Raw genomic sequence first — 26,033 nt, 5'->3', positions numbered from 1 at the left:
TTGGAGGCAAGCAGGGCGTATGCTTTCTTGGCCGAGAACGTCTGGTGGGCCATTAGGGGAGTATGTGTGCGTGTGTGTGTGTGTAAAACTTTATTTAGTCTGCGTGTGTGTGGGGGGACAGGTGTTCACCTTCACTACCCTAACAGAAAAAAAATAAAATAAAATTAAAGCCTCAAAAATTTGAAAAAACAAACAAACATTCAAACTCGCTGGTCAGCGGTGGGGTGGCCGATGCGCTAACAGTGGCCGGACGCTATGAGTGCCGGCCACAATCAGCGCACGCACCAAAAAAAAAAAGAACTTGTGCCCCCAAAAATGTGTGTGTGTGGGGGGGGGGGCTGGGGGGCAGGGGGGGAAAGCTGCAGCACGCCTGGGGGGTTTAGGGTCGCACAGCTGAGTGTGCTGTGGACCCCAGACACCTGATCAGGGTGAAGCCGAAAATACAGGGTGGGCCATTTATATGGATACACCTTAATAAAATGGGAATGGTTGGTGATATTAACCTCCTGTTTGTGGCACATTAGTATATGTGAGGGGGGAAACTTTTCAAGATGGGTGGTGACCATGGTGGCCATTTTGAAGTCAGCCATTTTGAATCCAACTTTTGTTTTTTCAATAGGAAGAGGGTCATGTGACACATCAAACTTATAGGGAATTTCACAAGAAAAACAATGGTGTGCTTGGTTTTAACGTAACTTTCTTCTTTCATGAGTTATTTACAAGTTTCTGACCACTTATAAAATGTGTTCAATGTGCTGCCCATTGTGTTGGATTGTCAATGCAACCCTCTTTTCCCACTCTTCACACACTGATAGCAACACCGCAGGAGAAATACTAGCACAGGCTTCCAGTATCCGTAGGTTCCGGTGCTGCACATCTCGTATCTTCACAGCATAGACAATTGCCTTCAGATGACCCCAAAGATAAAAGTCTAAGGGGGTCAGATCGGGAGACCTTGGGGGCCATTCAACTGGCCCACGATGACTAATCTACTTTCAAGGAAACTGTTCATCTAGGAATGCTCGGACCTGACACCCATAATGTGGTGGTGCACCATCTTGCTAGAAAAACTCAGGGAACGTGCCAGCTTCAGTGCATAAAGAGGGAAACACATCATCATGTAGCAATTTCGCATATCCAGTGGCCTTGAGGTTTCCATTGATGAAGAATGGCCCCACTATCTTTGTACCCCATATACCACACCATACCATAAATTTTTTTGTTCCAACAGTCTTGGAGGGATCTATCCAATGTGGGTTAGTGTCAGACCAATAGCGGTGGTTTTGTTTGTTAACTTCACCATTCACATAAAAGTTTGCCTCATCACTGAACAAAATCTTCTGCGTAAACTGAGGGTCCTGTTCCAATTTTTGTTTTGCCCATTCTGCAAATTCAGTGCGCCGATCTGGGTCATCCTCGTTGAGATGCTGCAGTAGCTGGAGTTTGTAAGGGTGCCATTTGTGAGTAGCTAATATCCGCCGAAGGGATGTTCGACTAATGCCACTCTTCAGTGCTACGCTGTGGGCTCTTGCTGAATGAAGCTAGGACAGCCACTGATGTTTCTTCATTAGAGACAGATTTCATGCATCCACATTTTGGCAAATCCAACACTGAACCAGTTTCACGAAACTTAGCAAGCAGTTTGGTAACTGTAGCATGGGAGATGGGTGGTCTCGTAGGGTGTCTTGCATTGAAATCTGCTGCAATGACCCGGTTACTGCGTTCACCAGACATCAACACAATTTCGATCCGCTCCTCACGTGTTAACCTCGGCGACATGTCAATGGCTGTAAACAAAGAGAAACTTGTAAATAACTCATGAAAGAATAAAGTTACGTTAAAACCAAGCACACCATTGTTTTTCGTGCTGAAATTCCCAATAAGTTTGATGTGTCACATGACCCTCTTCCTATTGAAAAACAAAAGTTGGATTCAAAATGGCCGACTTCAAAATGGCCGCCATGGTCACCACTCATCTTGAAAAGTTTCCCCCCTCACATATACTAATGTGCCACAATCAGGAGGTTAATATCACCAACCATTCCCATTTTATTAAAGTGTATCCATATAAATGGCCCACCCTGTATAACTTTTTTTTTCCCTAAAGTCTCCCTGCCTAATCTAATCTTTCCCTAAAACCTGTCCATGCGAATTATGGCAGCTCACGTGGGGGTGATGGGGGTGTTGGGCTCACTGATGGACGACAGGTTCCTCTCTCCACGGAAGCAGTGTGGAGGAGGAGAGCAGAGCTGGGGGAAGTTAACCCCCACCCGCCCGTCCAGCCAATAGGAAGTGATCCTGAGAGGTGATCGCCACCTCTCAAGATCTAAGGATGGTGATTGGTTGTGTATTATCACACCACCGATCACCATCCTATTCTGGGTTATCGGGTCACCAGAGACCTGGAAACGCATCAAATCGCAGGTCTGAATTGACCTGCGGTTTGCTGCTATCGCCGATACAGGGGGGGGGGGTCACAGGACCCCCTTCGGCATTGTCACAGAGTGCCTGCTGAATGATTTCACTAAAGCTGTACCATCCTTTATTTCTGATTTTTCTTATGTATTCTCTGAAGGTGGAAACTAGGAGTTACCCCCACATCGAGAGTATGATTGCCCTACCAACCTTATTCCCGGAGCTAAATTGCCCAAATCTCGGTTGTATAATCTTTATGAACCCGAAAGAGCAGCCATGTGTATATCACCGAGAGTTTGGCTAAGGGACATATTAGACCGTCCAAATCCCCAGTTGCTGCTGGGTTTTTCTTTGTTAAGAAAAAGGACGGAACTCTTAGGCCATGTCTGGATTTCCGTGAGCTTAATCGCATTAATGTCCGTGATCCCTATTCCCCTCCTTTGATCCCAGACTTGTCGGTGCCAAGGTGTTCTCTAAGTTTTATTTGAGGGGGGCATATAATCTGGTAAGGGTCAAGGAGGGGGACGAATGGAAGACAGCCTTTAATACTCCTGAAGGTCATTTTGAGAATTTGGTCATGCCTTTTGGGTTGACCAATGCTCCTGCTGTTTTTCAACATTTCATCAATAACATCTTTCATCATCTGGTAGGCAGGTTTGTGGTGGTGTATCTGAAAGATATTTTAATTTATTCCCCCGACATGGAGAAGCATCAGGATCACGTGAGACAGGTCTTACAGATCCTAAGGGAGAATAAATTGTATGCTAAGATGGAGAAGTGTGTATTTGTGGTTCCAGAAGTGCAATTCCTGGGTTACCTACTCTCATCTTCGGGTTTTCGTATGGCTCCGGAAAAAGTCTGCGCTGTGTTGGACTGGAATCGACTCGAAAATCTGAAAGCGCTCATGCGATTTTTTGGGGTTCACCAATTACTACCGTAAATTTATCTTGAATTACTCAACTGTTGTTAAACCAGACTAAGAAAGGTGCAGATTTCTCAGTCTGGTCTGATGAGGCATTACATGACTTTTCAGTGGTAAAGGAATGTGTTGCTTCTGCTGGTATACTGGTAGGGGTAGGAGCAGGCTTGTCGCAGGATCCATCACCTAGTAACTGGCGCCCATGTGCTTTCTTCTCTAAGAAACTCTCGGCTGCTGAAAGAAATTATGATGTAGGCAATAGAGAATTGCTGGCCATTAAGTTGGCTTTTGAGGAATGGCGTCATTGGTTGGAAGGAGCGGTTCATCCCATTACGGTAATTACCGATCACAAAAATCTGGCATACCTGGAGTCGGCTAAACGTCTGAACCTAGGGCAGGACAGTTGGTCGTTGTTTTTTACCAGATTTAATTTTATTGTCACCTATCGCCCTGGGATTAAGAACGTCAAGGCGGATACCTTGTTGCGTAGCTTTCCTGGAAAGGGGAGGGGGTGACTCGGAAGATCCTGGTTCTATCTTGTCTGAAGGGGTAGTAATATCCGTTCTTTATCCCGACCTTGAGGCAGAGGTGTTGGAGGCCCAGGGAGATGCACCAGATTCTTGTTCTCCGGGAAAGTTGTTTGTTTCTTCTGAATTATGGCACAAGGTGTTCGAGGAACATAACTGTACAGTTCTTACAGGACACCCTGGGAGCAGATCTACGGTCAATCATATCTCTCATAGATTCTGGTGGCCAGGGTTATGTAAATGTGTGGAGGGCTATGTGTCAGCCTGTAGTACTTGTGCACGTGCTAACGTGACACATACTCGGCCTTCAGGATCTCTACTTTTATTTGTCCACCCCATCCAGACCTTGGACTCATTTGTCCATGGACTTTAACACAGATTTGCCAAATTCCTCAGGAAAAACTGTAATTCTGGTGGTTGTTGATCGCTTCAGTAAGATGTCGCACTTTATGGCATTACCAGGGCTACCTAATGCTAAAACTCTCGCACAAGTGTTTGTTGACAACATCGTGAAGCTACATGGTGTGGTGTCTGATAGGGGGACTCAGTTTGTTTCCAGATTCTGGAAGGTGTTTTGCACTCACTATGGGGTACAACTGTTCTTATTTCCGGCCTTTCACCCTCAGTGGAACGGACAGACTGAGCGCACTAACCAGAATCTGGAGACTTTTCTGAGATGTTTTGTCTCAGAGAATCAGGAGGAGTGGTCTTCTTTTTTGTCATTGGCCGAGTTCGCCATAAATAACCATAGGCAGGAGTCCACTGATAAGTCGCCGTTTTGGGGGCATATGTGAAACATCGGTGACAGGTTTTAGAAGGTCTGAAACATTATCTGCACATTAGTGATCTGACAGCCTCTTTTGGTTTTGGTTTCACTTTGTCTGTGTGTTGCTTGTATGTCCACACCTCCTGTTCAGGTGTGGATCATGTGACCTTTACCTCCCCCTATTTAGTCTGACTTTACCCATCACTCCTTGCTCTGGATAGCTTCATTTGTTTTTTGGAGGAGCTGGAGTGTGGTTCTAGTTGAAGTCCTGTTCATCCATCATCCATCAGCCTCAGAAGTTGTGTTCCGCTTGTTGTATTTTGTATTCCCCCCACCAATGTTGTTTGCTAGGCCTCAGTGAGACGCTGGTTCCTTCACCAGGGAAGGAGCGGGTTGTCTCTGCCCTGTCATTACCATTAGGGAATCCGAGGGCCACCAGGGTTTTCTAGGTTCCTGTGTATGGGCATCTCTACCATCGGGAGGTGCCCATACGGATAGGAGTTAGGGCCAGGAGCAGGGTTTTATAGGTGGTGACCCTTTTCCCTCCCTAGCGGTAAGGCCTAGTGTCTTTTCCCTTCCTTCTTGTTGTCTTTTGGTGTTCTCCCCTACTACATCCGTGACAATATGGGTTCCATCCACAGTTTGGCACATTTTCTGGTACTGAGACTTCTGGTATACCTGAAGAGGAAAGATTTTCCTCTTCTTTGTCATCTATTTGGCGGAAAATTCAAAATAATCAGAAAAAGATGGGCAAGAAGTATAAACAAATGGCTGATGAGTGGTCCAGACCTGAGAGATTCTGTGTGGCTCTCCACAAGAAACATTAAGTTGAAAGTACCTTCGTGGAAGTTGGGCACAAGGTTTATTGGTGCCATTATTAACCCGGTAGCCTTTTGTCTTGACCTTCCGCAGGCTTTAAAGATTCATAATGTTTTCCACAAATCCTTACTGAAGAGATATATCAAACCTGCTGAACCGTCCTCCCTGCCACCCCCTCCTTTCATGGTGGACGGTAATCTTGAATTTTAGATTGCCAGGATAGTGGACTCCCGAATTCTCCATAGATCCCTCCAGTATCTCGTTCACTGGAAGGGTTAAGGTCCAGAGGAGAGAATGTGGGTTCCAGTGTCCAAAGTTAATGCCAGTCGCCTTGTGAAAGCTTTTCACAGGGCTAATCCGGATAAGGTCATTCCTGGGTGTCCGAAGGTCACCCATAGAAGGGGGGGAGGTACTGTCACGGTACCTTCTGTGACAGAGGTTAGAAGATCAGAGAGACTGACTGCACGTGAGGTTAACTGACAGTCTCTTGATTCTCAGTGTTGTGTTTTGGTAATGACCACACCTCTTGTCAGGTGCTGCCCGTGGTCATTTCTGCATTCCCTACTTAGTTTGGTCTTACACTTCATACCATGCGGTTGATATTCTCTGCTTGGATTTGGAAGAGTTGGTGGGTGGACCTTACCTGTGTTCCTGCTCATCCATTTTCTATAAGATAAGTTGTACTGCTCTTTGTATTTGGTTGTTCCCCTGTGCTTGTTGTTTCTAGGCCTCAGGGAGACGCTGGTTCATTCACCTGGGAAAGAACCAGTGGTCTCATTCCCTGCCACTAACTAGGGCATTTCAGGGCTCCTAGGGTCTAGGTTACAGCGTATGTATTTTCCCACCTTCAGGGTCTATACATACTGACAGGAGTCAGGGACAGGTTTAGGGGCTTCCTAGGAGGTGACTTTTTCCCTCTCCCTAGCCTTGAGGCCTAGTTCTGTGTCCCTCCCCTCCCCTCTATTTGTGACAGTATGATAGGGAGGTCACTGGTGAGAGATTCCTTTTAAAGAAACACAGTCCAAACATAAGTACAAAATAAACTAAGATTAAAGTTGCTGTTAGCAATCCGAGGGTAGAGAGAGTTACAAAGTCTTGAACAAGCAGTATTGTGTGGAACAGTAGGCCCAGGAACAAATCAATAACAGGTCTGAGAAAAGTCTCAATTCCATTCACTTGCATGGGGTTTTTAGAAATCCATATGCTTGCCACCTAAACTTCCCCATTCAAATAAATGCTATTGATAAAACCATTTTCTCTGACTAAAAAAACTCAATAGTGATCTTCCCATGTATAATGTATTCCCATGTGGATTGTACTTTGTATAGTTGCTTGTTTTCTTTGTTTTAAGAGGACAAAAGGAGAAATATAATTTTGTGCAAAAACAGTAGTGTCAGAAAATAATTAACAATAATCACAAAACCTTCCATTATAGAAGGAGAACAATTAAGATAATGGAAGCACCATATCCATCAAATGGCGGAATTGAATGCCACCTGACGGACTGCACTGACTATAAAATGAATGCCATCTGACGAACCATACTGACTATAAAATGAACACCTCCTGATAGACTGCTCTGACTATAAAATTAATACCACCTGATGGACCGCACTGAATATAAAATGAATACCACCTGATGGACCGCACTGAATATAAAATGAATACCACCTGATGGACCGCACTGAATATAAAATGAATACCACCTGATGGACCGCACTGAATATAAAATGAATACCACCTGATGGACCGCACTGAATATAAAAGAAATGCCTCCTGATGGACCGCACTGACTATAAAATGAACGTCACCTGACAGACTATACCAACTATAAAATGACCGCCTCCTGATGGACCGCACTGAATATAAAATGAACGTCACTTGATGGACCACACTGACTATAAAATGAACATCACCTGACAGACTATTCCAACTATAAAATGAACGTCACCTGATGGACAGCACTGAATATAAAATGAACGCCTCCTGATGGACCGCACTCAATATAAAATGAAATTTAAAAAAGGCTCAAAATATGATCATAAAACGTAGCCAGAATTTTTTGTTAGGAAAGGTGACGACCCTGGCTATGTACGTGTGAACGCACTCTAAGAGCCAGCAACAGTGAGGCAATCAGTAAACGGCTGGGCTCCACACAGTCAGACCCGCACCAATCCTATAATCAGGCAGAGTCTGCAGGACGTGGTTTTAAATTGGCAACATTCTGGGTGCAGACAGGGAACCACTGGTGTGTCACTACCAGGGTTGCCAACCAGAATTTTTTTTCTTCTGGACAACTTATCCCAAAATCACAGACAGCCAACAAGTTTTTCGGACAAATTGGAAAATCATAACGAACGATAAAGATTATAACTAATACAGTAGTGATAACACCTCATGACCAGCATTTACTGTGAACTGTAAAATGATGATAATTACCACAAAAATAAACCAATCAAGTACCAACAGCCTTTAAAACTATCACGGACACAGGAAAAAAGTCACCTATTTTTACAAACTGTCCAGAAAACCTTGGATGGTTGGCAACCCTGGTCACCACCTACAGGTTGAAAGGTTGTAAAACCAGACACTTGACACAAACTGCTTATGAGGGGGCTGTATAGAAAATTGAAATCCAGGTGGCTGTAAGGAAAGCATAACTAAAGAGGATGAACTGAATATATCAACATGAATCAGGTTTGCTAGATTTTTTTGTGATTAATAATAGACTTTTGACTTTAGTGTTGGTGTGTGGACATACTGTAGATTTCAGATGTGCAGTGTCGATGTATTAATAGAATTAGCATCTCCTGCTTTTCTGGAGGTGACGTCACTTGTACACAGGGGCGGATTGACCATAGACCCTACAGGGAAATTTCCCGGTGGGCCGATGCTCAGGGGGATGCTGGAGCCCTCTTCTCTGCCGCTGGGAGCACCAGATACTTATGTACCTGGCCAGTGGCTGCAGGGGGGTCCTCCTGAATTCAAATGTATCTCTGTTCCAGGATACTGTGGCAGAACATGGGAGCCCATGGCTCCTTGTCCTGCTGTTCACCTTCATGTGCCACAAGCATGATGCAGGGACACAGTCATGTCATGGTGCAGGGACACAGTCATGTCAGGAAACAGGCCTGACCATTATTAGAGGATGTCAGGCAGCATACTGAGTGCAAAGCTGGCATGGTGCTGTCGCCCACATTTCAACTTCTAAGCCCCTGCTTCATATCTTAATTACAGATAATTGGAGGAGGAGGACAGAACATGGAAGTTATTAAGGCCCATCACAGTGGGGCAGCTATTTTGTGTTGCGCTGTGGTATTTGGTTCTGCTGGAACTTTATTTTGTGCTGTACTATGGTATTAATGACCCCAACTTCCTTTGTTGGCACAATCTACTTGTGTTGGCCCCATCTACTTGTGTTGGCCCCATCTACTTGTGTTGGCCCCATCTACTTGTGTTGGCCCCGGCTACTTGTGTTGGCCCTGGCTACTTGTGTTGGCCCCGGCTACTTGTGTTGGCCCCATCTACTTGTGTTGGCCCCATCTACTTGTGTTGCATTGTCGAGTCAATTTGGACCTACCTACAACATGGGAGCCACTTTTATGGTTTTTTTTTCCAGGGCCACTTTAAGTTCCCAGTCCGCCCCTGCTTGTACATGCCTCGTATGAACAGAATGAGGCATGAGGGATGCAATTAAGGAAGAAAGAATATCCGCTGAGGCCATGGCTTACATACCTACCATAATTATTATACCATACAACAAGGAGGAAGAGCTCAGAAAAGAAAACCAATTCCTAAAAGAACTTATATAGACTGCGGAAACTTTGGTTACATGCAGTAGAATAACATTAAGAGAAGAAATTACTAATAAAAGAGTTATGTTATATAACACTGGAAATATATATTTTTATTATTATTATAAATACGGTCTTGGCGCAACTACTTACGTGTAGCATTCAAAGTCTCCATTGCTTATGGCCTCTATTAACTGTTCTGTCACTTTAATAATTTCCTGCTTTCTCACTACAAACATGAGAAAAATGAGTGTTAATCCTGGGGTCTTAAGGTTGATCAATGTGGAATGGTGCAGAGGGAATTCTAAAGAGCAAAGAGATATCTTAACAAAATGACATGGAATACAGTTTTTACTAAGGCTGAATTCACACTTCAGTTATTTGGTCAGTTATTTCCATCAGTGATTGTGAGCCACAACCAGGCGCGGGTCAAAAACACAGAACAGGTGAAGATCTTTCCCATATACCTTATCTCTGTGTAGGCTTCACTACTGGTTTTGGCCCACAATCATTGATGGAAATAATTGACCAAATAACTGAAGTGTGAACTCAGCCTAATTTCCACTTAAGGGAGGTACTGGCTTTCCTTGCGAAGATCCAGCTGGTGTAAAGTATCTTACAGGCAACGATCTCTGGGAAATAGTGTGCAACCTAGCACTCTTCCAAAAGGAAGCAAACCTTCTTTCTGGTGCCACCTATAGGTTGCTAGTAGCCGATAATTCACGACTGGGAATATTAGGCTTTTTTCACACTAGAGTTAGACTTGTCCTGCAGGCTGTTCTGGCAGGGGAATAACCTGACGGAGCTGTACTATAGTGTCTTTTGTCCATCCGCCTCTCTGCATGTTTGCTGTGCTGCGGCCACATCTCCTGCCCGTCCCCATTATAGTGAATGGAGCTGGGCCGAACTTCTGGCAGCACACGTGTGCAAATGTTAGTATGGATCCAGGGAGGCTGTTCCCCTGCCGGAACAGCCTGCCGGACATCTCTAACGCTAGTGTAAAAGAAGCCGTGACAGGAAAGTAGTATCAATTCAGTATACATAAATAAATATGCTCTTTCATTTTCTATTTTATTAATGTTCATAAATGACTAGAGACATCTGCCTTACAAGAGACACCTATGGGTATCTACCAACAGTGCAATCAGAAGATGCAGAGGCAGCAGTACCCATGACTGGTCGCCAGCTCCTGAAGGCACCCTAAGGCCATTTTTCTGCATAAAAAAACAAAGTATTAGAGTAAATGTACATTTGCCGCTCATGTGAACTGTATTTACATGCAGCAATCATCTCCACTGTATGGGGATGAATGATCATTACTAGGATCGATCGATACTAGGACTATTCATACTCAGATTCACATTTTTCGCCAGCAGATCCCTAATCATTGCCACCAAGCAATGATTTCATGTGCCATGTAAGCGACCGAGTAATCCGACAAACGAGAGTCTTGCTCGTTTGTTGGGTGATCAGCATCACAATTACACGCATGCTGCTGATCAGGATAGGTCATCAGTTCAAAAGTCTCAAAAAACCTTTTTAACATACATGTCATATGTATATGTTAAACATGGGAGAAAAACCTGATGTGAACACAGCCCAGATGGTACATTGTACAAGGAGGGCCCTGTTAGAGATTTTGCACTGTTAATAAGGTGCAGTAAAATATTAGGGAGCATATATTTATATGAACATTTCATTTTCTGTAGAGCTTCACTGCTTTGCCTATGCTATCAGATAGATCTTGATTGGAAGGGATTTCATTTTCAGACAATTTTTCTAATTTGGAGCATGTAAACCATATAAAACCTCTCTTCATGTGGTCACCAATTCTTCCCCTCACCTACCTTTGGTATCTTCATCCTCAATAGTAGTGTTTGTGCTTTCTGAGGATTCCTGGATGAAATGAGAAGGAGGTAGAATTGGGTTATTCCAACATAAACCAAATGACAGTTGTTTTGGGCACCAGAAGAGCACCTTATCCAGAAGGCGATTTTGTTCTGTCCAGAAGATGTCGAAAAACCTCTGTATTTTTTATATTGACCACTAGAGGTCACCATTCACCAGGAAAAAAGAAAGTTTTAGTAGAATATATTTTTATGTATTTATAATGTTTTGTAGTGACAGCACCTCAGGGAGCTCTGTTTCCTTCCTTTCCTGAGAACATGGAATACCAGCCCCATCCGGTGCAGTCCTCATTATTAATTTCTCCCACATATCCCAATACCAGCTGCACCAACTGACTGCGCACAGAGCTGTGACTACAAACACAGCTGCTCATTCCTCTGTGAGCCCCAAGTTGAAGACTAACATTGTCCTCTGCTGGGCAAAAAGGCACAGGACAATTTGTCATATGTTCCTTTCATATTTGCCCATTACCTTATTTTGCTTAGCAAAGAACATGTTCTGTAAAATAAGTCAGAGGAGAAAGAAATGAATGGTTGCTCATACTGGCAGAGTACTGTGTGCTGTTAGATTGTGCCGATACTATACAGCAGAGAACTACGCTTAGCAGTTTTCTAAATGGTTGATGTATTCTCTCCTGTTTCCTATGAGTTCATAAATTAAGCAGTATCTACCTAACATTTACTTTAAATATTCAAGGGGTTCTTCCAGGGTTACATCTTATGTCAGTAGGCCATACTTGCACAATTCAGCATACTTACTAACTTTTTGATAGAGCCTTCAAGGAGAACAGTCGGTGCTGATGATACAGCATCAGAGACACAAAGACTTAGGACTGAATTCCAGGAGGTGCTGGGAGGCTTCTTCAGCACCCTGGATATTTGCCAACTCTATCAGGAGTCCAGGAGATCTCCAGGATCCTCTCAGACGTTCTGGAATAGTTGGCAAGTATGCAATTGAGTGATGGGTCATATAAAGATCTGTGTGTAACCCTAGAAAACCAGTTTCAGAATGACCGACCTGAGAAACAGAGGATCCTCCAGCAGGCCTATCCTTTAAAACAGTAATGGGTACAAATACTGTATAGATAGAAAGTGTGGCTCAGAATCATTCCCTCTGGGAGGGCCCAAGGGACACCAGCAGAACACTGTATGAACACTGTACTTTTTTTTTTCAGGTGTATGACAAGATATAAGGTTACTGTATACCCCATGGGCTGTGTTCACACTGTGCAGTTTGATGGCCTTGACTTTAAAAGTACATGAATTTCATTGTTAAAGGGCTATTCCTGTTAATTCTATATTGGACTGCCAGAAATAGCCAAGTACTGTAATTGGCTATCTTCAGCAGTTCCACAAAGAATGATTGGTGTGGCACAGTGCGCACTTGACCAGCCATTCCATTCAATTTGGGGTTGCCCTTCAGAGTACAGAGTCCTCATTCTTATGATTGTGGTGGTCCAAGCTGTTGGAACTCCACTAATCTAATAGTTCTTTCCTGTCCTGTGCATACGGGATAACTTGATAAAGCTAGCATACTCCTTTAACCCTTATGCACACTATGATGTACTGTTGTGTCATGGTGCATTATAATGACTAGGATCAGCGTTAACATTGATCCCAGTTATTTATCCTCTCAGATGCTGCGGACAATAGTGATTGTCTCATCTCTAGGGCTAGGCAGAGGGGGGGAGCTCCCTCCGCCTTTCCGATCTGAGCGCCTAAGGCAAATTGCGGGGCTCTGATTGGTTGCAATGACAGCCTGGGGCCTTGGGAAAGTTCCCAGGGCTGTCATCACTAAGGCTGGTTTCACACGGGCGTTGCGGGAAAAGGTGTGGGTGCGTTGCGGGAACATGCACGATTTTTCCGCGCGAGTGCAAAACATTGTAATGCGTTTTGCACTCGCGTGAGAAAAATCGCACAGAAGTTCGGGCTTGGCATCAGTGTTCTGTAGATTGTATTATTTTCCCTTATAACATGGTTATAAGGGAAAATAATAGCATTCTGAATACAGAATGCATAGTAAAATAGCACTGGAGGGGTTAAAAAAAAATAATTATAATTTAACTCACCTTAATCCACTTGCTCACGCAGCCCGGCTTCTCTTCTGTCTCCTTCTTTGCTGGTTGCAGAAAAAGGACCTGTGGTGACGTCACTCCGGTCATCACATGATCCATCACATGATCCATCAACATGGTAAAAGATCATGTGATGGACCATGTGATGACCGGAGGGACGTCACCACAGGTCCTTTTCCTGCAATCAGCAAAGAAGGAGACAGAAGAGAAGCCGGGCTGCGCAAGCAAGTGGATTAAGGTGAGTTAAATTATTATTATTATTTTTTTAACCCCTCCAGCGCTATTTTAAGTGATGCGTGAAAATCACCGCTCATGTGCACAGCCCCATAGAAATTAATGGGTCAGGATTCAGTGCGGGTGCAATGCGTTCAACTCACGCATCGCATCCGCACGGAATACTCGCCCGTGTGAAAGGGGCCTAACTGCCTGAAAAGCTGTGCACGAGGTATAGTTTCTCAGGCACAGCGTCAGAATCCCATAGACCGCAATAGTTTCAATTGTAGTCTATGTGATACGCAGTCAGAAGATCACATGTTTCATTCCCCTAAGGAGACTATAAATTACAGTAAAAAAAAACTAAATCGCAAAAAATAAATAAAAAAATTCAAACCCCCCATCTCCAATTTTACATATAAAAATAAATAACCAATAAAACAAAATAAACATAATATGTACATCCACATACAAAAATGTTCTAGCTTTTAAAATATAAAAATATTTTTCCTGTGTGGTATATGTCATAACATTTTCCATTTTTGGTCACCTTGTCCCCTTAACAAAATTTAATAAAAATTGATTTTAAAAAAAGTCATCTGTCCCCAAATATGGTATCGTTAAAAACTACAGTTCATCCCGCAAAAAAACAAGGGCTCATTCAGCTCTAAGGACAAAAATATAAAAAATTTCTTTCTGTCAAAATATAGTGATAAAAAAGAAAAAATATTTTTTTTAAATGTTATGTGATATTTAGTATAATATAATTAAAAGTATATAAATTTGGTAACGCCGTAACTGTACTGACCAGCAGAATAAGGTTTTCTTGTCATTCTTAGTGCACAGTGAACATTGTAAAAACAAAACTCCAAAACCCTTGGTGGAATTGCCAGTTTCCCTGCACAAATAATTTTTCCTGTTTTCTAATAAAATAAACAGTGCCATTAAATAAACAAAATCTTATATGCCTAGGTGAACTTAAAAAAATAAAAATAAATGATGGCTCTTGGAAAGGAAAAACAAAAATGAAAGAAAAAAAATATCCAAATGAGGTTAAAGGGATTCTGTCAGCTAGTTTTAGCCTATAGAGCTGTGGACATGTGCAGCTAGATCGCCACTAGCACATCCGCAATATACAGTACATTTTCCATAGCTATGAATGCTTTTATTTAGTCAGAAAAACTATTTTATATATCTGCAAATGAGGCTAGTAAGGAGCCCAAGAGGCTGTTACCAACGTTTTAGGCGCCCAGCCACGTCCACTGTGAAGGAGCCCAGCACCGCCCCACATCCTCCAAATCCACTCCTTGCTCCCCTGACATCACACAGTTGAAGCACCTTAATCTCGCGCATTTGTGAGTATGCTGCATATCAGCGCCGGCATGGTGTTCTTTCCCTGTGCTGGTATCAGCCTCAGAGAGCGCTAGCTTTTATGCGCGAGAATACAGTGCTTTAACTGTGTGAGTCAGAGACGGGAGAAAAAAAGAGAGGGTTAGTCACTGGGCCTTCGAAACGAGGGTCCAGGAATAACTTCGCAGCCAAATTCAAGTGGTTAGTTGAAGGGTGGTTTCATTCATCCATTTTGAGACAGAGTAGGATCTGAAGGATAAAATGAGTATCAGCGAAACATCAAAAAGTATAAGAAATGTACATAATGAGGAATGTACAAATATAAAAACTATATGGGAAAAAGTAAAAAAATGTACATAATAAGGAATGTACAAGGATAAAAAGTATAAGGTATGTGGGGAAATATAATAAAATATAGCATAATGAAAAGTGAGATGGATTGTTTTTGGGTATACCATATATCATTAAATTTAAACGTTTTGGTAAGGTAAACGTATGTTTTAGGGTGTGGGGCTTGATAGAATAGTAATCCACCCTTCGACTAACCACTTGTATTTGGCTGATTGCCACTATTTTTACATTTATTGCTGTGTTCCTTTATCATGTATTTATCTAGCTCTATTCAGGTTTTATCCCTCAGTTTTACTCTGACTCTTATACCCATTTTTTTATAAATTATTACAGACAATAATCATAAACAACTAACACCTACATTGATATTTAGATAAACCATTTATCAATATCTGTTATATAATCATTTATTATTTATGACAGGCTACCCCCTCCGATTTCACAATGATTTCTAATTAATATATTATATAGGCGTAAAGTTCATCAGGTCCTGCTAGTGCCGAATAGTATCAGACCGGTGATATGAGATCCCGATCATGTGACCGGGTAGCCAATCACGTGACCCTGCCCTCACCCTTCCTTGATAGGGATACTTTTAATAAAATCCTCATTTGGGCTACCTGTTAGTTTATCCTTTAGGGACCGCTACCTCCTAGATGTATTATAAGAAAAGTAAAGAGGAATGTTCCTTTTTTGTGCGCTCTTCCGGTTCGGGTGCGTTCCACGGTGGGGCGCACCGGTAGTCTGGGATGCGTTCCACAGAGAACGCACCAAAGAAACCAAGATGAGACTAATAGAGACACCCCGAGGACTGCGATGACTGGTAATTTTAACACCACTTATCATCCTCGCATCTATCTAGAATGGATTATGTGAAACCTATATGTTTATTAGCTTTCATGTTTATCTCGCTACCTGACGGCTAATCGGGCGTCGCTTCCGGTGCGTTCCACTGTGGAACGCATGCAGACACCGGAAGTGACGTCACTGGAAGCTGTTTTGGCGTTTTTTTCTGTTATTTAAACCCCATTGTTTTTTACTATGACTGTACTTGCTCCTGATGAAGGGGACCCACTAAGAGGCCCCGAAACACGTTGAGCTGCTCACTCCCCTACCCTGGCTTCGGAATAAAAGAAAAGAAAAAAGAACAAAGACTCTTGAGTGGTCATTGTTCGTTTCTGAGACGAGTGACCCAGGCACAGGAGGTGTGATGTGGGTGTCTTGAGCTTTATCCCACATTACCCTCCTGGGTGAAGTGACTCACTAACATTCTTTTTCTTTATCTTTTTTCTTTTTCTTTATCACTAACATTTTGATAATATTTTGACTCTATATGTCACTCCTTGATTTTATGCGCCACACTGCACATTATTGTTTTATCTTTACCTTTGTTTGACCATATGTGATTTGATCTTGAGAGTGTATACATTCTGAGAGTATGTAAGTATTGCTACTCCACTTGCCTATACAAACCACATAGTTTCTATCCTTGGGTTTTTTACGATCCTAGTCCTAGATCCTAGGGATTTTGGCGCCTCCTCTGTGGTCCTTTTTTAGCGTTTCGACGCAACATCACTTTTTCTTAACTGTGTGAGGTAAGGGGAGCAAGGAGTGAATTTAGAGGATGCGGAGCAGTGCTGGGCTCCTTCATTTTGAGTGTTTTCTTCAATCAATATAGCCACGACGGACTTTCCGTGAGCAAATGGATGAGGTGAGTATGTTTTTTTTTTTAACCCCTAATTAACCCCTAGGCCTTAATGTGACTGTCAGATGCCGCGATAAGGTTGAACGCGGCATCTGAGGGGTTCAATGACAGGGGATGGCATGATCTCCGTTCCTCGTCATTATGCCCACTACATACTATGGAATGCAATTCTTTTGTCACAAATTGAATTTCTTTGTGAACTTTGGCGAAGCAGCCGAATTAAAATTTTCCAAACATCGCTCATCTCTAGTCATCTATATGTAAGTCTTGGAAAACCCTTTTAAGCTAACGATACATCCAACTTTGTGATATGTATCAGGAGCTTCAGAAGTGCAAAGTTTTACACAAGGAGGTATCTAGGATGATATAGAATTATGGTGTCCACTACTCAAGTGATCCAACAACATTCACATGTCTCACAGACCAATTAGTCAGTGTGGCATCTGCTTGTCTAAGTCCTTATTATACCTTTGCTATGAAGTACATCACTGTGCCAGTATGAGCAGCCCAAAATTTCCTGTAAGCTGATTGACCTGGATTATTGCTTCTTCAGAATGACACAATATCTATTTTCAGTCCACCCACTGGTGCAACCATGAACAATGGACTCCACCAAAGAGGGCACAGGTTATATTCAGATCCCTTAGCTTAGAGGGAAAGTGAAGCAGACCATTGCTCCTTTCTGGGACCCAGAGGAACCAGCACTGAATAAGACAAAACATAGACTCACCATCAACTGGACACTGGAACTGGACTTTCTTTTCTGGAAAAACAAGGAGAACAGATAGGAAGGAGAGTGAGACACACAGCCAGCAGCACGGTGACCACAGGGGAAAGCACGGAAGTCTGCATAGTGACCACAAGCAGTAACTGCATCACAAAAAATAGCTCCAGCGGGATGTAAAATACACAAGGAACATTAAGGATAACAATTAACAACAAGGCCATGTAGCATAGCAAGTGTAGATGACTAAATGGAGTTGGTGTGGTGGAATCAGTTTAAAGCGTGTTTTGTATACTGTAATAGTCTCCAGAAGGTATATCACATGCAGCATTAGGTTTATTTGAGCCAATGATCTCTGCAACCACTGAACAGCTTGTGCATATACACTGCGTGCAGAATTATTAGGCAAATGAGTATTTTGACCACATCATCCTCTTTATGCAGGTTGTCTTACTCCAAGCTGTATAGGCTCGAAAGCCTACTACCAATTAAGCATATTAGGTGATGTGCATCTCTGTAATGAGAAGGGGTGTGGTCTAATGACATCAACACCCTATATCAGGTGTGCATAATTATTAGGCAACTTCCTTTCCTTTGGCAAAATGGGTCAAAAGAAGGACTTGACAGGCTCAGAAAAGTCAAAAATAGTGAGATATCTTGCAGAGGGATGCAGCACTCTTAAAATTGCAAAGCTTCTGAAGCGTGATCATCGAACAATCAAGCGTTTCATTCAAAATAGTCAACAGGGTCGCAAGAAGCGTGTGGAAAAACCAAGGCGCAAAATAACTGCCCATGAACTGAGAAAAGTCAAGCGTGCAGCTGCCAAGATGCCACTTGCCACCAGTTTGGCCATATTTCAGAGCAGCAACATCACTGGAGTGCCCAAAAGCACAAGGTGTGCAATACTCAGAGACATGGCCAAGGTAAGAAAGGCTGAAAGACGACCACCACTGAACAAGACACACAAGCTGAAACGTCAAGACTGGGCCAAGAAATATCTCAAGACTGATTTTTCTAAGGTTTTATGGACTGATGAAATGAGAGTGAGTCTTGATGGGCCAGATGGATGGGCCCGTGGCTGGATTGGTAAAGGGCAGAGAGCTCCAGTCCGACTCAGACGCCAGCAAGGTGGAGGTGGAGTACTGGTTTGGGCTGGTATCATCAAAGATGAGCTTGTGGGGCTTTTTCGGGTTGAGGATGGAGTCAAGCTCAACTCCCAGTCCTACTGCCAGTTTCTGGAAGACACCTTCTTCAAGCAGTGGTACAGGAAGAAGTCTGCATCCTTCAAGAAAAACATGATTTTCATGCAGGACAATGCTCCATCACACGCGTCCAAGTACTCCACAGCGTGGCTGGCAAGAAAGGGTATAAAAGAAGAAAATCTAATGACATGGCCTCCTTGTTCACCTGATCTGAACCCCATTGAGAACCTGTGGTCCATCATCAAATGTGAGATTTACAAGGAGGGAAAACAGTACACCTCTCTGAACAGTGTCTGGGAGGCTGTTGTTGCTGCTGCACGCAATGTTGATGGTGAACAGATCAAAACACTGACAGAATCCATGGATGGCAGGCTTTTGAGTGTCCTTGCAAAGAAAGGTGGCTATATTGGTCACTGATTTGTTTTTGTTTTGTTTTTGAATATCAGAAATGTATATTTGTGAATGTTGAGATGTTATATTGGTTTCACTGGTAAAAATAAATAATTGAAATGGGTATATATTTGTTTTTTGTTAAGTTGCCTAATAATTATGCACAGTAATAGTCACCTGCACACACAGATATCCCCCTAAAATAGCTAAAACTAAAAACAAACTAAAAACTACTTCCAAAAATATTCAGCTTTGATATTAATGAGTTTTTTGGGTTCATTGAGAACATGGTTGTTGTTCAATAATAAAATTAATCCTCAAAAATACAACTTGCCTAATAATTCTGCACTCCCTGTAGTCTTCCAAGATTTCCAGTATTAAATATGAATGAAACAATTACGGTGAGTTCAATATATCTGAACACAAGATCTGTTGGGTGGTTGAATAGGAGATCCACACATCCACATGTTGGAGAAGCATACAGAAGCAGAAGCACAGCCAGAGGAGCAGAGTAGGGAGCACAGCAGGGAACAAACATTAATAAGGCATCCTAACATTGAGCAGTATGTCATCCTGCACAAAAGTGAGTGACACAAGTAAGAGAAATACACGACCAAGGCTCAGGACAGATCACAGTGACCAAAATCCAACCAGAGAGAAAGAGGATGGAAGCAGCCAGCAGATACTGAATGATGTGCATTACAGTGAACACATACATTTTCAATGGTATTGCTTTGAGTCTGGTTGGTGTTTACTTTCTCTCAAGCTTCTCAACTCCTATGTATTGCAAAGCATGTTGGGATTTGTAGTGCAAGAATATATTAGCTTCGTGGTATCGTCTTCTTTTCTACTTTAGGCATGTATGGTTAACAGGGTTACTACAAAGATCAAATTCTGCACCAAATTCAGAACTTGAACGCTGATCTCTAGGACAAAGGTAAAGGAGGTAAAGGGGAAAGTATTTGTTTACTTGTGTACATCCGTACATTGGGCAAGGATGGCATACTTTCTACATTATGTCACATCTACAACCTCTATGGCTATCCCACTGACTAGAAAACATCAGGATACAGCCACAAAGTCAGGTTTTCTAATGCAGCTTTGGGAGCCAAAACTAGGAGTGAATTCAAAAAAGAGGAAAAATCATATCTGTTCTACGTATATACTTTCTCTTCTTTTATGATCCACTCCTGAATTTGGCTTCCCAAACTGCACCAGGAAACCTCAATGTGTGGCCAAAAATCTGCACGCAATCCTGATTGTGTGCATTTAGCCTAAATGTCCTCCTAAGCGTTCACTATCTCTGTACTATGACAGCACTGTGCTTTTTATCCCTGTGGTGGAACATTACTGTACGTACATGAGGTGCAGAGATTGAGCTTGCACCTATGAAATTATGCCTAAGCCGCCCCATCGATTCTTCAGCCCCATAGGAGGATACCAGTACTATATATTGTATGTGCAATGGAGAGGATCTGCTATAGATTTACACCATGGCCCACAAACTTCAATTTACACTTCTCCACAACCCGACTAATTTCTACAACATTTGACATTCAGCTGTCTATTAGCTTTGGCCCCCCTCTAAGGAAGGGTGTACCTGAAAGAGTCACCTGTATGAAGTGTAAGGCTACTTTCACACTGGTGTTTCTGGGTCCGCATGTGAGATCCGTTTCAGGGCTCTCACAAGCGGCCCAAAACGGATCAATTCAGCCCCAATGCATTCTGAATGGGTAAGGATCCGCTCAGAATGCATCAGCTTGGCTCCGTTGCGCCTCCATTCCGCTCTGGATGCGGACACCAAAATGCTGCCTTCAGCGTTTTAGTGTCCGCCTGACGATGCGGAGCCAAACGGATCCGTCCTGACTTACAATGTAAGTCAAAGGGGATGGATCCGTTTTCACTGACACAATATGGTGCAATTGAAAACGGATCCGTCCCCCATTGACTTTCAATGTAAGTCAAGACGGATCAGTTTTGAATGGATACAAACGTTTGCATTATCGGTGCGCACCGAACGCCAGTGTGAAAGTAGCCTAAGTAAGTTAGCATGCAGGGCATAGTTAGCTCCATTTCTCCATTTTACTAATCTGCCCTATCAGGAGGCAGTAGCAGGGGTCATGTCTGGTCTTGTCATGCACTGCCTGAATCTAATACAGAATTAGGGGTTACAAGTAAATGACTAAAACAACGTTGGTCTGCCCTAATCATTGCGGAGAGAGGGACTAGGTTAGGTTAATCCAAGACTGAAATGGGGGAGTTGGCAATACCCAAATCCCCTAATATTTGACATAGCTTATCTGCAACCCCAAATATGCCCCTGATCTGTAGTCAGCACCTTCCCAAAGTCTGGTTTAAATGAGATTCCCATTGAAACACTTGCTGTAGAAATGTATGCAGTGCGGAAAAGCAGCAGATGGAGCGCGGTGCAGTGAGGCAGCAGATGAAGCAGAGTGCAGTGCAGGACGACAGCATGTCATACAGTGTGCAGTGTGGGGAAGCAGCAGGTAGGACAGTGTGCAGCAGCAGCGCAGCTGATGACAGGAAACTGTTTTGTGGGTTCCTTTTTGGTCACCTGTCCTTAGAATTATGAAAATCAACAGGTGTTCATAAGCGGAGTCCCATCACGAAGACCCAAATTACAGTCAGTCCCAGTGTAGAGAAAACTGAGCTGACATCATAGTTCAGTATTTGTCCAAGATTCCTTTTGTGTTTTCCTACGTTTATCCACATTTGCTATAAGCAACCATCTTAAAAGAATAAAGGCAAAATGGTGATGACAGCAAATGTGAATTACTGACATCATTGTGTATCATATAGAGCAGTGGTCTGCAATCTGCGGCTCTCCAACTGTTGCAAAACTACAGCTCCCAACAAGCCCAGAAACCAGGGTTGTAGAGGACATGCTGGGAAATGTAGGGCCACTGATTGCAGACCACAGAGGTTTCATAACATGACAATGTCATTGATTTCAAATAAGTGGCGTTCAGCCCAGTTATATTTCACAAGTCCATATATGATAGGCTTTCCAAATATCATTTTCTTAGGTATAATTACACAAGATGATTAGTATTACATTTTTGCTAGATATATAAGTTGACATACTGAACTTGAAACGGAATAGCCCCTCTGTACTGACCATACAAAGGCTAAAAAGGCTCCACTTGAGGCTGATCATTCGGAATTTTTAAGGAGCTGCGGCATTAAGCTGCTCTGCCATGCCTACCTGAGGGAAGCACAGGATAGAGAGGAAGATGCTGAGCTCAGGGTAAATAGCTTTCTATACAGTCATTTGTTTCCGTATTTTCATGTAAAAAGCTGTTTAGGCCTCTTTCACACGAGCGTGTCCGGATTAGGTCCGGTGCATTGCGGCAAACCCGCGCGAGTAGGTACGCAATTGCAGTCAGTTTTGACTGCGATTGCGTTCCGTTGTTCAGTTTTTATCGCGCGGGTGCAATGCGTTTTGCACGCACGTGATAAAAAACTGAATGTGGTACCCAGACCCGAACTTCTTCACAGAAGTTCAGGTTTGGGTTCAAGGTTGTGTAGATTGTATTATTTTCCCTTATAACATGGTTATAAGGGAAAATAATAGCATTCTGAATACAGAATGCATAAAACATTAGGGCTGGAGGGGTTAAAAAAAAAATAATAATAATTAACTCACCTCATCCACTTATTCGCGCAGCCGGCATCTCTTCTGTCTTCTTCTTTGAAGAATAGGACCTGTGATGACGTCACTGCGCTCACCACATGGTCCATCACATGATATTTTACCATGGTGATGGATCATGTGACGGACCATGTGATGATCGCAGTGACGTCATCAAAGGTCCTTTTCCTGTGCATAGCAAAGAAGAAGACAGAAGAGAAGCCGGTCTGCGCGATCAAGTGGATTAAGGTGAGTTAATTTATTAATTTTTTTAACCCCTCCAGCCCTATTGTACTATGCATTCTGTATTCAGAATGCTATTATTTTCCCTTATAACCATGTTATAAGGGAAAATAATAATGATCGGGTCCCCATCCTGATCGTCTCCTAGCAACCGTGCGTTAAAATCGCACCGCATCCGCACTTGCTTGCGGATGCTTGCAATTTTCACGCAGCCCCAATCACTTCTATGGGGCCTGCGTTGCGTGAAAAATGCAGAATATAGAACGTTCTGCGATTTTCAGTGATGCGTGAAAATCACCACTCACGTGCACAGCCCCATAGAAATGAATGGGTCCGGATTCAGTGCGGGTGCAATGCGTTCACCTCACGCATTGCACCAGCGCGGAAATCTCGCTCGTGTGAAAGAGGCCTTAAGGTCCTGTTCACATCAAGTCTTCTGCAGAGTGGACTGTGCACTAAAAAGCCACCTGGTGGTAATTTGAAATCCGCCTCCAATTGTTTCCCCACATACACACTGGAAACAGCGGTGATTGTCCACTCACAATTTAAAGTCTAATTATCATGTTTTCTTCAAAAATCTATTTTAGCATATGTTACTGCTGCTGCAGCATTATGCATAAAGCAATATTTAGTTTCACATACCACTGTTTTCCTTGAGTTTTTCCCTTAGTTACAGCTGTTTTATCTTCTACAATATGAGGATCTTCTCAAGATGGCTCCTCTGCCAGTTCTCTGAGGCCAAAACTGCTTTCCCTCACTTCCCATACACACTTGCTGTAGCCAGTAGCTTCCTGCCAGCCAATCAGATTGGATTACTGAGAGACACGCCTCCTCACTCTGAAAACTAATGCAGGCATGCAGTGTGAAGGACCGCCCCTCTGTTTTCTGTTTATACTAAAGGGAAGACAGACAATCCCTAGCAACAGTCTTTTAATGGACCAGTGGAAAGGGACAGGGGATATTATTGAAAGTTGTTATTATAAGGTAATTACAGATCTTTTAACAATCATTGACAGACTAAGGGTACTTTCACACTTGCGTTGCTGGATTTCGGCAATCTGTATGCAAACGGAAACCATTTGTAGACAGATCCGGATGCGGATCCGTCTCACAAATTCATTGCAATACCGAAACCGTCTCTCTGGTGTCATCCAGAAAAACGGATCCGGTATAATTTTATTTACATTTTTAAAGGTCTGCGCATGCGCAGGCAGGAAGACCGGGACCATCAATGTGGCAATTTTAATGCCGGATCCGGCACTAATACATTCCTATGGAAAAAAATGCCGGATCCTGCATTCCGCCAAGTGTTCAGGATTTTTGGCCCGTGAGAAAAATGCAGCATGCTGCGTTTTTTTCTCCGTCCAAATACTGTAAAAGGACTGAACTGAAGACATCCTGATGCATACTGAACGGATTGCTCTTCATTCAGAATGCATTAGGATAAAACTGATCAGTTTTTTTCCGGTATTGAGCCCCTAGGACGGAACTCAATACCGGAAAACTTTGACGCAAGTGTGAAAGTACCCTAACTCAGGTATACATGTCTAGCTCTAATAAACTAGCAAATAAAAAAAATAAAAGTTACACTTTAAGTGCAAAGAATGGGGCTGAACCGATAGCAGGTAACATAGTAACATAGTAACATAGTACATAAGGCCGAAAAAAGACATTTGTCCATCCAGTTCGGCCTGTCATCCTGCAAGTTGATCCAGAGGAAGGCAAAAAAGGTACGCTGCATTCAAATTGAAAATCCATTCCAGAAACACCACTTAAATACGTGGCAAAGGCAAAATCTGCTGTGTGAATGAGGCCTAGCTGTTACAACTCATAGAGAAAGCCTGTGAGTCCAGTTTCTATCACCCACACACAGTGACTGACAGCTTGTCCTACATACAAACTCATACAAAGCTGTCGCTGTGTGAGGGTGGAGGAAGCAGGACTCCCAGGCTTTCTCTATGAGTCCCGGCAGCAGTTAAATAGATTGTTTTACATAATATTATGAAAACAAATATTAGAAAACTATCCATCCCTGAGCTCAGCATCTCCCCCTCCATCCCATGCAGATCATGACAGATCCACTTTAAATAGCAATCTCTTATAATCATCATATAATAGTCCGGTCAGCTACTGAATACACTAGATTGCAGATGTGGAGATTTCTGCAGACTACCAATGATTTTATTTTGGATTCCAATTGCAGAATATACGGTATACTGCCGTAAACTGTAAAATGTAGTCTTGAGTAGTCCAGGTGTATTTTCAAATCACTCTGAAAGGTACCAATAGTATTCCAAATGGTAACATTAGATAAGGGAATTGTTAATTAAACTAGTGCATCACTTTAAAGGTCATCTGTGACTGGGATTAAGCCCTAATAGGCTACTTTGACATACTGCATGTGATTTCCTTTCTGGGATTGGGATCTGGCACAGGATCTCAAAACCAGAGGAAAACGTTTCAGTTTTGTCCCCATTTATTGTCAAAATTCAATACATTTCAAATTTCAATAAAATCCCTTAGGCACATTTTAACCATTTAACCAGTATTCAGTAAACCAGTGGTCAGCAACCTCCGGCAATCCAGCTGTTGTTAAACTACAAGTCCCAGCATGCTCCATTCAATTCAACGAGAGTTTCGAGAACAGCCAGGCCCGGCGCTATGATAAGGCAGACCAAGCGGCTGCCTTAGGGCACAGAGACGCTGAGCCAAAAATGAAACTTTTTTTTTTTTATAAATCACTTGCGTGCTGTCGTCCGCCCGTCCGTGGCTGTTCTCCTCTGTGTGGTCCTGGTATCTTCTCTCTGGGCTCCCAACAAGTTTGAGGACCTTTCCCACTCAGCCAATCAGTGGCCGCAGCTGTGTCACGTGTCAGGCCAGTGATTTACCGCTGAGCCAATCACTGGCCTGACATGTGACACAGCTGTGGCCACTGATTGGCTGAGTGGGAAAGGTCCTCAAACTTGTCGGGAGCCCAGAGA

General features: G+C 42.9%; 1 protein-coding gene across 1 annotated transcript in view; it reads right to left on the bottom strand.

Moving 5' to 3' along the window:
* Positions 1 to 26,033, bottom strand: part of CAMK2A (calcium/calmodulin dependent protein kinase II alpha) — a 331,715-nt gene that overhangs the window by 13,450 nt on the left and 292,232 nt on the right. Inside the window, exons 14-16 of the mRNA XM_040440682.1 lie at positions 17,572 to 17,604; positions 11,088 to 11,136; positions 9,394 to 9,469 (exon numbers count right to left, since the gene is read on the bottom strand). Coding sequence (XP_040296616.1) covers positions 9,394 to 9,469; positions 11,088 to 11,136; positions 17,572 to 17,604 — 158 coding nt within the window. The remainder of the gene's footprint in view (positions 1 to 9,393; positions 9,470 to 11,087; positions 11,137 to 17,571; positions 17,605 to 26,033) is intronic.

Source organism: Bufo bufo, chromosome 1 (assembly GCF_905171765.1).
Source record: "Bufo bufo chromosome 1, aBufBuf1.1, whole genome shotgun sequence".
Lineage (NCBI taxonomy): Eukaryota > Metazoa > Chordata > Amphibia > Anura > Bufonidae > Bufo > Bufo bufo.
This window is presented reverse-complemented; position numbering and strand designations above follow the sequence as displayed.